At 38.7% G+C, this 13,185-nt stretch overlaps 1 protein-coding gene across 1 annotated transcript in view; it reads left to right on the forward strand.

Moving 5' to 3' along the window:
• The first annotated feature begins 1,381 nt into the window (after positions 1-1,381).
• Positions 1,382-13,185, forward strand: part of LOC139117314 (uncharacterized) — a 39,052-nt gene continuing 27,248 nt past the window's right edge. Inside the window, exons 1-4 of the mRNA XM_070680325.1 lie at positions 1,382-1,486; positions 1,933-2,175; positions 2,457-2,595; positions 7,103-7,325. Of these exons, the coding sequence (XP_070536426.1) occupies positions 2,169-2,175; positions 2,457-2,595; positions 7,103-7,325 (369 nt within the window). The 5' untranslated portion in view covers positions 1,382-1,486; positions 1,933-2,168. The remainder of the gene's footprint in view (positions 1,487-1,932; positions 2,176-2,456; positions 2,596-7,102; positions 7,326-13,185) is intronic.

Below are 13,185 nucleotides of genomic sequence, written 5' to 3' on the forward strand. Positions count from 1 at the left end.
GTGTTCCTACGACAGAGGGAATGGAAAAACGGCATATGTACCAATTGCCCAAGGGTCGTACCCAGCTCGTATATGTGAACGTATGTACCCTCCAATGCACTTTATGCGTTATCAGAAGAAAAATTATTTTCTTTCTGTTTCAAAGTGTGTAACGTTGACACAACCGTAGTTGTAAACTCAAGTATTAAGAGATGCAGTTCTATTAATAAATCGAAGTAGATGTAACAAGACGCTTTTAATAAGAAGGAAACGCGTAGATAGACTGTAGATGACATTGGTAATCGATGGTATTACATAGCTATAGCAACAGGTCTATAGGTTGGTAGGTAGGTAGGACGTGGATCGATGGATATTGATCAGTAGGTAGGTAGGTAGGTAGGTAGGTAGGTAGGTAGGTAGGTAGGTAGGTAGGTAGGTGGACAGATACCGTTTGTTAAGACAAAGCGTACACTGGGATTTGCCGCCCATCATAGTTCTCGTACAAAATGATGCGATGCCACCCGCACTTCCCTTTTATTCCTTCTTTGGTCTCACAAGATCAAAATACCAACATAAAGACAACGCAAACAATATGGCACAAGCCCACTAATTCACTTCCGGGTTCGTTACCCAGTTCGGAAGAAAAATAGTGCAGACCTTGATGTTTAAATATCTGTATGGATGCTTGCTCAGTTTGAACTTTAACGTCAAGAATTTTTGTAAAGATATTTTTCTGCCTGAATCAAAATGCAGACTGTTGTGAATAATGGCTGAAGCATTTGTTGGTAATATGAGGAGTTCTAGGCTGATATAATCATAATAATAAGCCTGAATTTTGTCAAAACACCACTGAGGGCGCTATTTTCATCGCTATCTCAAAATTTCCGTGGATTTGCCAAACGAAAAATTAATCAGTAGTCAAGCTGACAGTGACCTAACACCTGTTAAGAGGAATCGTGCCGCTGAATGTTTTAAAATAGGAAAATCGAGCTCAACGCTACTGTGGTGGCCTATGGGAATTAATTAGTGGCCTTGTGCCATGTAATGTTTAAATTCAGTTGTAAGGCTAGCGTGCAGCATGATGGCGACGATAATTCACTGTTCAAAAGCGTAAATTATGTAAATATGATATTTAAGATTTTATATTACGTATTTGTTGCAATTTTATAAAAGGTCAGGTGGTCCAGATTAACGCGCGCAAGACTGACAAAAACATCTTATCTTTTTAGTCATATTGGTGGGTGGAATATAGATGATGAAAAATACATGAGAACAGACAGACGAATATGTTGATCGATAAAGAGGTACAAATTTCCAGTTTGTAGATCTTAAACACTAAACATACGCTCAGACGGATAAAAGTTATGAAATTCGTACTATGTTTTTATGTAAACAGAACGCTGCTCCTGGCGGACAGACAGTAAGTTTTGTTACCCTGGGACTTGTCGTGGCCATCCTTCCACATGTACGTGCCTGAATGGCTTTGGAGGAGATAACTGCTTAACAGGTAGGTAACTATACATTTGTTCTATTCTATCAGGAAAGGGATGTAATATGAGCGTCGATGGCAGCAAAATGTTTATAAAGGTAAATATTTTCGTAGAAGACTGCTGATGAACATTTTTGCAGAATTTATCCTGTATTCACTATTACTTGTGGAAAACAAAGCAATGTTTTGGGAATAAATGAATTAAATCGCTACTCCTTAAATGCACTTAATGGCTAGTATCATTTACTGATAACAGCTAGCTTATTAATAGACATACTTCTAATTGTTCAATATTTGCATAATTAGCATGCAAACCACCATCTACTTGTGTAGTTTTAATCTAAGACACTGTACCTTATACAATGCAATTTATACGCTAAACCTTAAAAATGAAATACGATTAAATGTTGAATTCAATGGTATTCATTTCTTACAAAGTGATGAATATATTTTCTGTTTGTCAGTGAACACTAAACCAACAATTGAGGCATGTGACGGTCTTATCCAGCGATCTGGCAGTCCTGCGACCTGTACTTTTGATTGCAGTGATGATGGTACTGTATACTGTGGAGTGAATAGCGATAGGTTTGTTGTAGATTGGGTGGCAAGTTATGACCCTTCCCTGAGTTCACTCAATCGACCCTATTATGTAAACGACACAGGTTTTGGCATTGTTTCGGCTGTCTTGAACTGGAAACTTATGCAAGGTGAGGCATCCTTTAATGGCTTTGACACCAATACTCGATTAAATGTCGAGCAGAATCTAGCAGAGTTGATTATCCATACTGATCACACACGGGAACATTCATTTAAGCGGGAACATTCTGTTTACCTCCTATCACATGTCTTATAGATGTATGGCACTTTTTTTAAGGAAATATCAATCTGTAAATTCAATGTGCTGGGATCGTTTTGATACCTCGGTTACATCTTTGAATGCCTTGTAATCGAAATTGCCGATGATCCAATTTTGATGTGTTTTCCATAGACAACAACGCCGCTGATAGCGGAGTTGGAGTTTGTCTTTCAGAAGAGTCACATATTTTGGATATCCCAAAAGATAAATTGCCAAGGCGAACCTGCAGCCACACCATTGGTATAACATCAACTGTGCGTCACAACGACAGGTGCGTAGAATTCAAATCGTACAGTTCAAAACTGAAAACGTTAATTATCTGACCAATTTCACGTCAAACGAGATAATCGAAATATCTCACCAACGTTGTAAACGTACCTTTGTATGTTGCTCAAAAGTTTAAGGCTAGGCGATCTGATCAAAACATTGCAATATTTCGCGCAAAGATAACATTGTTAGAGGAGCATGTGCGATCTTTATGATGTCAATGATATAATATTGATTGAAATGTGACATTAAACTGGTCCAATAATCATTTCCATTCAAGGTAATATATTACCAGGTCTATGGGACAATCGTGATTTACAAATTTAAGTAGGATTATCCTGAACCACTGATAGTTAGTGGTGGTACCAGGTGTCCGGGATGGGTAAGCGATTGGTCCCAAAATTGTCTAAATATTGTATGAAAAGATACAGGATATGAATCACTGTAATAAGTCAAAGCCGGGTATGCTGTCGTTAATCATTTGAGTGACCCGTAATGATTGAATGGTCTTAAGCATTGATGTTTGAATAGTCTTAGCATTGCTATCAGATAAGTATTCTCTAGAATTGCACATTATTTTTTGTTGATTTTGCAACAGAGCGACGTGGTGGTAGAGAATCCGTTTATAAGGGATAAAGTGTGTGTGTTTCGGGATAACTATTATCATACATGCTGTGCCTGTATTGCCATTCTTCTATTGTTCAGACGGTACTGATATAAGCCCATATTTTAACTAGTGAAAATACGAAAATTTATTTATATTTTCACTGTAACCGAACTACTTACAGCGACGCGTACGCGTGACCTTCGCTGTATGCATGACCTCCGTTGGTATATGTACATATAAAACAGCTGAGCGAATAAGACAAATGACAATCCGAAACGTCATTATGATTATGGTCAAATTCTGTTGTTTGCAGTCACTTCATGGGCATTGCACTTAGGCACAAGTACAGTTGTACCAAAAACATACAAACAAACGTATTGAAAATTTGTATAATTTGCCGACACCTGTCAATTCACGGCCGGTCCCGTGGCGGTGCACGGTGCAGTGTTTTCGTGTCGTCTACGCTGCTGAAGATTACACCATGGATGTATGATTGCACGTAATGATATCGGTTGACAGAGCATCATGATAGAATCGCTTTACGACAAGTTTCCTGTTGATGAGCTTAAAGTATCTGGGCGGTGAATTACATCGTTTACAGTCGTAAATGAGCCACGAAAATCCAACCGCACTGAAAATACTCGCGACAGACAAGGTTGAAGGCGATTTGTACATGTCAGTGCACAGGTCATGATCGTGTCTGGTGGCACCGATGCGGTGCGGGTTTCACATACAATGTACCATCTAGAGAAAGTCAAACTTTCGCTTAGGTTGTCAAAGGAAGTTTAGTTCTATTTAGGCAAGCCAGGAACGAAAATATACGAGCAGACGACGGAAATACCTTTGAAATGTTTTATTCCTACAGCAACAAAATCACGAACGAGTTACGACACTACAGCTTACAGTGTACTCACTTCATGTTTTCACTAATCCGCTTACTGAGATGGTAAATTCGGCATATTTGACGTCTGGGAACATGTATAATTCTTCGAGATAAACTGACTGGTATGGGTATTATATCCACTGTATGTGCATTCATAGATGTCGCAGAGCTGCTCGCTCTCTGTGCTCTCAGCTGTTCATACTCGATATAGTTTGAGCGTGGCGCGAGTATTTTGACCCGATTTTTGGCGGCCTCACAACTTTCACGCAGGGATGAGGTTATGTATCAAAACACGAAAACACCCATTTTATAAACTCCCGCCTATGTTTTACATCCATCGTCATTTGAAACTAAAAATAAATCTTCTTCAAATTGTGAAAACCTGTGTCGACATCGTAATATCTAAATTGTTGGCTTTAAAAGTGCTCCATAAACCCTCCTTTGAAGTGGAATGGGCCAGTAGCGGAATAATATCAAGAAGTGATACGGTTGTCATCACTCCTTAGCAACCAACTTTTTATAAGTACAGCCTGGAGGAAGCAAGGTCGATTTCAAGTTGATTTCGTCGCTAATTTCGGAACGTCCGTAGGAAAACAGTCATAACCAAAGCATGCATGTATGATAAAGGGGTTATTACACGAAGTTAGGGCGATACCGCGTCGTATTCTCGTGATGTGTCCGTATTTTGACTCGTTGCTGCGCAACTCGTCAAAATACGGACACATCACTCGAATACGACGCGGTATCGCCCAAACTTCGTGTAATAACCCCTAAATACATTATCAAAGGGATGAAAATATGCTTCATTTTACAACAAATATAACACGACTTTTTAAACAGAGGATATATTTAAATTAGCAGGCGACCTATTATAGTTACCCTATAGTGTCTGCCACTCACGGAATGTAAGTGAAGTACAAGCAGTTCAACGAGCGCAAGTAAGACTGAAGTCGATATCCAACGAGAAATGTGTCGCATATTAAAACGATACTCCCTTTCGGTATCATTAATCAACATTCATGAAATTACACAAGAGAGCTTTGTCACGATTTCCTATTGTTTTTGACTTCCCCATCCAAAAATCATGAATCCTTGTCAGTAACTTGCTGGCCTAAACAATTATCTATTAGGAGCCCCTTACACTGATGGCTCAACCATAAACATTCTTTATTCTTAAAAGGTTCAAATGACGTTCCCATGACGGCTTCGTCACGTGTATATTTTCACAAGGCACTGCGTCAACCGTAGACATCGGCTTATCATTAGCTGATAAACTTACTCTCTAAAAAGTATGGAAACTTGCCAAACAATTTTATCTCTTAGTCTGCTTCCTATGTGATGATTAGGCTTACTTATCTGAACAACTTTCCTGCGAGGCAGGCGAGTTTTTACAAACGTTTCAAACAAACTTATGACAAACTTTTATTCACTATCTTACTTTCGCACATATTTTTGGTAGAAATGTATTCTGATTTCAACGTTTGTATTCGTGATCCCGAATTTTTATTCATTCGGATCTATTTAAGCGTGGATCAAATGTCCTTGAACTACATTATTCTTTTTTGAGTTTATAACGAGTGAAAACTATTCGTTATTAAGCTATTACTTTTTGTCTCAACAAAGTCATTAATTCGCCAAATCGTACAAAAGACATCATTTGAAGAATACAGAACACTATTTGAGCAAGCCTATTGGTGTTTTATGTCAACATTTAATTCAGACATATTCCAAAAGCCTTGCAATGTATCCGTAAATGACGATGATTTAAGATATCTACTGTCTTCTTAAGAATGGAAAAACACATAGAGTTTATAGCTTCGTTCGGTGAAAACAAGATTTCTAATCTGATACCACGTAACCAAGAATACTTTGCGGTGAACTTCCGCGACATTTTAAAGGATGTGCTATTGTTAAGAGTCACGTTTGCATGAGGAAGCAGGAAAAGGATTTAGTGGCCCCTTTGTTGAAAATATGCAATTTGACAAAAGACCCAATTGAAGGGGATTTACTTCCACCAAAACCCTATTCATCATTTCTATTTTAGATATTTCATGGTATGTACGCATAAGAGAGACATAACAAGATCCATATAAAACAGAAGTTCATAAAGATAAAAGTAAAAATAGAGCAATGGAGTACGGTGCATGGTGATAAGCGAGACGTTGGTGCCATGCTCAAAAAGTCGGTCTCGATGATGCTTTAGTTTTTTTCTATCGCATCGATACTTCCCAATTTTAATAACAGTTATTATAGCCGGATGTAATTTAAGAAGTAAAAATGTATATTTCAAGAAAGCCGATGAAAATACCACGTAACATACTTTTTAGATCTTCACTAAAAGTTTGCTCTTCACCTGAAGAGTTAACGTTACATGCGTTTTCTAAGTCTGAGACCGTCTCAGGCACATGGAACCATTATTTAAAAATACAAAATAATATGACAACTGACAAAAAATAATCCCCACACCCCAATTAAGTCACGATTTGAAGTTGCGACTGAGTTCGGTGATCCCAGATGGTAAAACAAATTTTGATGGGATGTAATTAAAACACCGCGTGACTGTTTAAGATGAATAGGCAAATAATTACCGGACAACTCGGTCGAGAGTCTAGCGCTAAAAATTCTTTGCGTCATAGGCATAATAAACTTAATGGGTTCAGTATCTTCATTTTGAACAATTTGCCATGGGACCATCGCGTAATATGGTTCGAAATGCGAAATATTTCTACCTTGTTTGGCTTCGAATAGATCGACGACTGAGTGAACAAACTTGCACAGACCTCTTTTTATCTTTGATGTTAAATTTTTACTGGGCAACATGTTAAAGTTGATTAATGAATAGCTGATCGAGCACGCCATCATCATGTGTTTATGGATATATCTGAGTTTTCTTTGAAACCGAGTTTGACAAAAACATGTTCACAAATGAACACATTTATTAAATAATTTTTAATTTCTGCTGTGGTGATGATTGTTTGTCTGACATTACAAAACTGTTATCTATTGATTTCGTTTTTTTAGACTTTCGCTGACGTTGAGAACAAGGAACAGTGGTTACATAAAGATCAATAATTACGACCAGGAAAACGTTGTTACGGTTGACGACGCCAAATTCTACAGCGAACACGTCACAGAAAAGACAACAGATATATTGTTCGACTTCGCAGCTCCCCAGCATTGTATCGCCACGTCTTCTGCATGCGTCACAAATATCCTTGATATTGGTGATCCGTACACAAGAAACGTAAGTGCAAAATCATTGGTCTTTTTGATGTTCTTTCTAATTAAATCCTGCCCAGCTGCGGTAGTGAATACTACCTGAGCCATAAGACGAGACACCCCTATGACCCTTTTAGCTTTATGGTTCAACACATTGTTACGTGCAGAGAAAACGAACAAAAGGGTGAACTCAGCAGTTTACGTTTAAACAAAATTTATTACGAAAACAAAACTAATTGCTAAGTCAGGGATAGAGTACAAGCTTTAAAAGTGGTACAGACTACTTATCTCAGCTGGGACGGCAAAGCTCCAGTCTCAGAGTTGTAACAGTCAGTCGAATGAATGAACAGTCCTTTGGCTTGCAGGCTTGAAGCTGCACAAAGTCCACAGTATAAATCCAGCGTTGACAGTGAAGGTCTTGAAAAGTCTTGAGAATGACTACTGCTGGAGTTTAGTAACACACAAGAGACACGATCCCAAAAGTCTGACTGGAAGCTGTGCACGTCCCTTTTATAAAGGCATGTAAGAACAATCTAGAACTTTTATTGACATGCTAATTACTGTTCTAAAATTATCTCTCTTACACAACTAATCAACTTTCCAGAACATTCCAAACATGACTAATTGAATTCAAGGTTGTGAGGTCATCAAGGGCAGTGACCTTGAGAATGTTCTAGACTAATTGAACTCAGGTCATGATGAGTGTGGGGGAAATGACCTACATAACACACCCCCTCTTCAAAAAAAGAAAATTTTTCAAAGAAAAATCTTTCTTTTACAAATGTAATCTTGAAAAGGATTTAAGTACTCAAATTTTGTTTTACTCTAAAGTAAAATTTCTTGAAAGTGAACAACAATAAAATTTCTTGAAAGTGAACAACAATAATTTCTAAATACGAGAGAGACAGTCTGCAATTAAATTGTCTCTGCTTTTGATATGTCTAATGTCAAGATTAAACTCCTGTAACATTAAACTCCATCTTAGCAATCTCTGATTTTTGCCTTTAAATTTCTGCAGAAAAACAAGAGGGTTGTGATCAATATAAACCACTATTGGCTGATTTGAAGAAGTAACATAAACTTCAAAATGCTGTAAAGCTAATATCAAAGATAAACACTCTTTTTCAATTGTAGAGTAGTTTCTCTGGGATTTGTTAAATTTGCGTGAAAAATAGCAAACAGGATGATCTATACCATGACTATCCTCTTGCAATAAAACAGCACCAGCAGCCGTATCACTAGCATCCACAGCTAATTTGAATGGCAAAGTGAAATCTGGTGCAGACAACACTGGAGCACTTTGAAGTATGGCTTTAAGTGTATCAAATGCCTGTTGGCATTGCTCTGACCAAACAAACTTTACTTTCTTTTTAAGTAAGTTAGTCAAAGGCTCAGTAATTGTGGAGAAATTTGGACAGAATTTTCTGTAGTAACCAGCCATACCGAGAAAGCGCATCAGTTGTCGTTTGCAGTTTGGTATGGGAAAACTTGAAATGGCACTGATTTTGGCATCAACAGGTTTTACCTCACTCTGTCCTACAGTATGTCCGAGGTAAGTTACCCTTGCCCAACCAAACTCAGATTTGGCAAGGTTGACAGTCAACATTGCTTTGCTCAGTCTCTCAAAGAACTTCCGCATGAGCTTGATGTGTTCCTCCCAGGTGTCACTATACAGGACGACGTCGTCAACGTAGGCTGCACCACCCGTCTAGCCCGGATATGACGTCGTTGATCATCCGTTGGAACGTTGCCGGAGAGTTCTTCATTCCGAATGGCATCACCTTGTACTGGAACAATCCGTCTGGTGTAACAAAGGCGGATATTTCACGAGCACGATCCGTCAGAGGGACTTGCCAAAATCCCTTCAGTAGGTCAAATTTCGTCACATACTTGGCTTTTTCCCACTCGGTCGATGCAGTCATCAATCCTCGGGATTGGGAAAGTGTCTGTCTTTGTTAAAGTGTTGACCTTCCTAAAGTCCGTGCACATACGATAACTGTGATCTGATTTGGGAACAAGTATGCACGGCGAACTCCAGTTACTTTTACTGGGTTCAATAAAGTCATTGTCCAGCAGGTATTTGACTTCTTCCTGGAGATATTTCGCTTTTGTTGGATTCGTCTGTATGGATGTTGTTTTACAGGCTTACTGTCCCCAACATCAACGTCGTGATAGATGACGTTTGTCCTCGTTGGAACATCTTGAAACAGGTGTTTATATTCATGGAGCAGTTCTTTCACCTGTTGTTGTTGTTCTGGCTGGAGGTGTGCCAACTTTGTAGACTCCAGCTTCTCCAGGATTTCTGAGTTCTGAAGCTTGACCGAGCCCAGCTTTGAGTTTAGAGTATTTTCACTCAAGTCAGTTTCAGTATCACTATCTTCATAATGGTTTGAACTGACTGCACTGACAGGCTGAGTTATAGTAGGATTATCCCTATCAAAATATGGCTTAAGCATATTTATGTGACATAGCTGTTTTTGTTTTCGCCTGTCAGGTGTTGTTATGATGTAATTTAAATCACTCAATTTCTTATCAATTAGATATGGCCCAAAGTAACGAGCATGGAGTGGTTTTCCAGGAATTGGAAGTAGAACAAGAACCTTTGACCGGGTTCAAACTTCCGTTTTGAGGTGCTTTTATCATATTTGGTTTCATTGACTGCTGAGATGACTCAAGATTTTCTCTGGCTAATTCACATGCTTTAGAGAGTTTTGTACGAAAATCTGAGACATATTGCAAAATATTCAGACAATCATCATCGTCTGATAGGAATTTCTCTTTAACGAGCTTGAGTGGGCCACGGACTGTATGTCCAAATACAAGCTCAATGGGCTAAAACCAAGAGACTCTTGAATTGACTCTCTAACAGCAAAGAGCAGAAAATGAATTCCTTCATCCCACTGCTTCTCTGTGTCAAAACAGTAGGTCCTAATCATGTTTTTCAAAGTTTGATGAAATCGCTCAAGAGCACCCTGACTTTCTGGATGATAGGCGGATGACCTATACTGTTTAATGCCTAGCTGATCCATTACTTGTTGAAAATTCCAGACATAAAGTTGGAGCCTTGATCAGACTGGACACATTTAGGGAGGCCGAATAAAGTGAAAAATTTGACTAAAGCTCTCACTATAGTCTTTGTCTTTTATATTTCTCAGTGGTATGGCTTCTGGGAACCGAGTTGATGTACACATTATTGTTAGCATGTACTCATTTCCTGATCTTGTTTTTGGTAGGGGCCCAACACAGTCTATTAGTATCCTACTAAATGGTTCTTGAAATGCAGGGATTGGCTGTAAAGGGGCCTTTGGAATGGTCTGATTTGGCTTTCCTACCATTTGACATGTGTGACAAGTTTTACAGAAATGTGCTACATCCTGCCTGAGATTAGGCCAATAAAAGTGACTGAGAATTTTGTGATAAGTTTTCCTTACTCCCAAATGACCAGCCCAGGGCGTTTCATGGGCCAGGCGCAATATTTCAGCACGATAGGGCTTTGGAACCACAATTTGATGTTTTATAGCCCAATCATCATCAACCAAGACGTCTGGAGGTCTCCATTTACGCATGAGAATACCAGATTTTGTATAATAGGAAACAGAGCTATCTGAAGTTTTACCTTCATCATCTACCCTGTCAAACAAAGACAAAATATCTGGGTCTTTGTGTTGTTCTGCAATGAGATTTGATCTAGAAAATGTCTGACTTTGGTCAGCAGAAGTTTTACTGGAAGTTTCAAATCCACGAGGGATAACGGAATGATCCGTGTCAAACACCTGACTGAGAAAGGTGTCATTTAAGTCAACATCTGTGACATTATTTTTGAGAGAATTTTGATTCTCGGAAGTTTTCTTTGACATGGCTCGAGTAATTGCACACGAAGGAAATAAATCGGGTATCTCTTGTTCAATTGGCTCTGGATCCTGATCTAAACTAGGATTATCAGTCACAAGTGGATTAGTAATGACCTTGTCCCCGGCAAGGTCGTTTCCAAGAAGAAGGTGAATCCCTTCAAAAGGCAAAAAAGGCCTAATACCTAAAGTCACAGGTCCAGAAACAAAGTCCGAAGACAAATAGACATTATGGAGAGGAACAGGAATGTAGTCATTACAATCTACCCCCTTAATAAGAACTTTAGAACCTGAAAATGACTTTTCAGAAAACGGCAGGGTATCTGCCAACAAAAGAGACTGGGAAGCCCCGGTATCTCTTAAAATTTTGACAGGGTAGCGGAAGAGAAATCACTAGAAAGTGATATAAAACCATTATGAATAAATGGCTCGAAAATACCCATAATGCTATCTTGAGAAGAATTGACCTTGACCTCATTAATTGGGGATGAGAGGGGTTTAACCTCAGAAAATGTGTTGCACACATTATTAGACTCTAATTGAGTTGATGAAGAAATAAAGCCGGTGGGCTTAGATCCACTTTGACCACTTTGACCTTCACGTTTTCTTTTCAATTTGAAACACTCTGACATTAAATGGCCGTCTTTCTTACAATAATTACAAGAAAGTGTACCAAACTGTTTGTCAGAAGGAGATTGAGACTTGGGATCTGATGATGTGGGAGTGTTACTTGAACTCTGTGAACTGTTGTTATTTGATTTCCTACTGTCCTTTGAAAAATTCTTGGATGAAAAGGACGAGTTAAATTTACCTGCATTGTTTCTGTATGAAAAGGACTGGGATGGTTTGCTGAGAATGAAGATTTGTGGGTCAATGAATAATCATCGGCCAAACGTGCAGCAACCTCCAATGTATCTGCCTTTTGTTCATTGATAAACGTCTTGATGTCACTCCGGATGCACCTTTTAAATTCCTCAATCAAAACAGTTGTCGTAATTTGTCATAATTCTGACTGACCTTTTTCGAAGAACACCAACGATCAAACAGTTGTTCTTTTGTTCGAGCAAATTCAACATACGTTTGATCTTTCGCCTTCTCACAATCCCTAAATTTCTGACGGTAAGCTTCAGGCACCAACTCATAGCCCTTGAGAATTAATTCCTTCACAGAATCATAATCTGAAGCCTGCTCTACTGACAACTGAATGTAAATTTCTCTGGCTTTACCCACCAAAGCACTCTGCAAAAGCATAGACCAGGACTCCTTAGGCCAATTCAGACTCTGAGCAATTTTCTCAAATGAAGGAAATATTTATCAACATCCTTTTCTTGGAAAGGGGGAACTAACCTGAAATGCTTAGTGATGTCAAACTTGTCTGAAGGGAAGAATTTTCCTGATTGTCCAAGCTCTAAACGTCTCATTTCTAACTGTAGTCGATGTTCTTCCAATTCTCTCTCCTTTTCTCTCTGTCTTTCTTCCATTTGTAATTCTTTCTCTCTCATTTGTAATTCTAGTTTCTTGATCTCCAAATTTGTCTGCATTTCTAATTCTAATTTTCTGAGTTCAGAGGTAGACTCGGGCTCATAATCTTTCAGGTGGATTCCTCAAATTGGCCTAAATCAACTAGATGTTTGGCAATACGGTACTGTATTTCCCTCTTGCGCATAGATCTTTTGACTTCTACTTTAAGGAAATTGGCCAGTGTTATGAGGTTGTCTTTTCTGAGGGAATTAAATGTGTCCTGATCAAGGTCATCCATAAATTCGTCTGGTTTAAATTCCGCCATGATTAAATTTCGCTGAGTTCACAGTATACAGTAGTTTTGAAAAGGCTGTCAAAATGTTGTCAAACGGCTCAAAATATTCGTATCCCGGACGAGCCCCCAATTTGTTACGTGCAGAGAAAACGAACAAAAGGGTGAACTCAGCAGTTTACGTTTAAACAAAATTTATTACGAAAACAAAACTAATTGCTAAGTCAGGGATAGAGTACAAGCTTTAAAAGTGTACAGACTACTTATCTCAGCTGGGACGGCAA

The sequence above is a fragment of the Ptychodera flava genome, chromosome 2, assembly GCF_041260155.1.
Source record: "Ptychodera flava strain L36383 chromosome 2, AS_Pfla_20210202, whole genome shotgun sequence".
NCBI lineage: Eukaryota > Metazoa > Hemichordata > Enteropneusta > Ptychoderidae > Ptychodera > Ptychodera flava.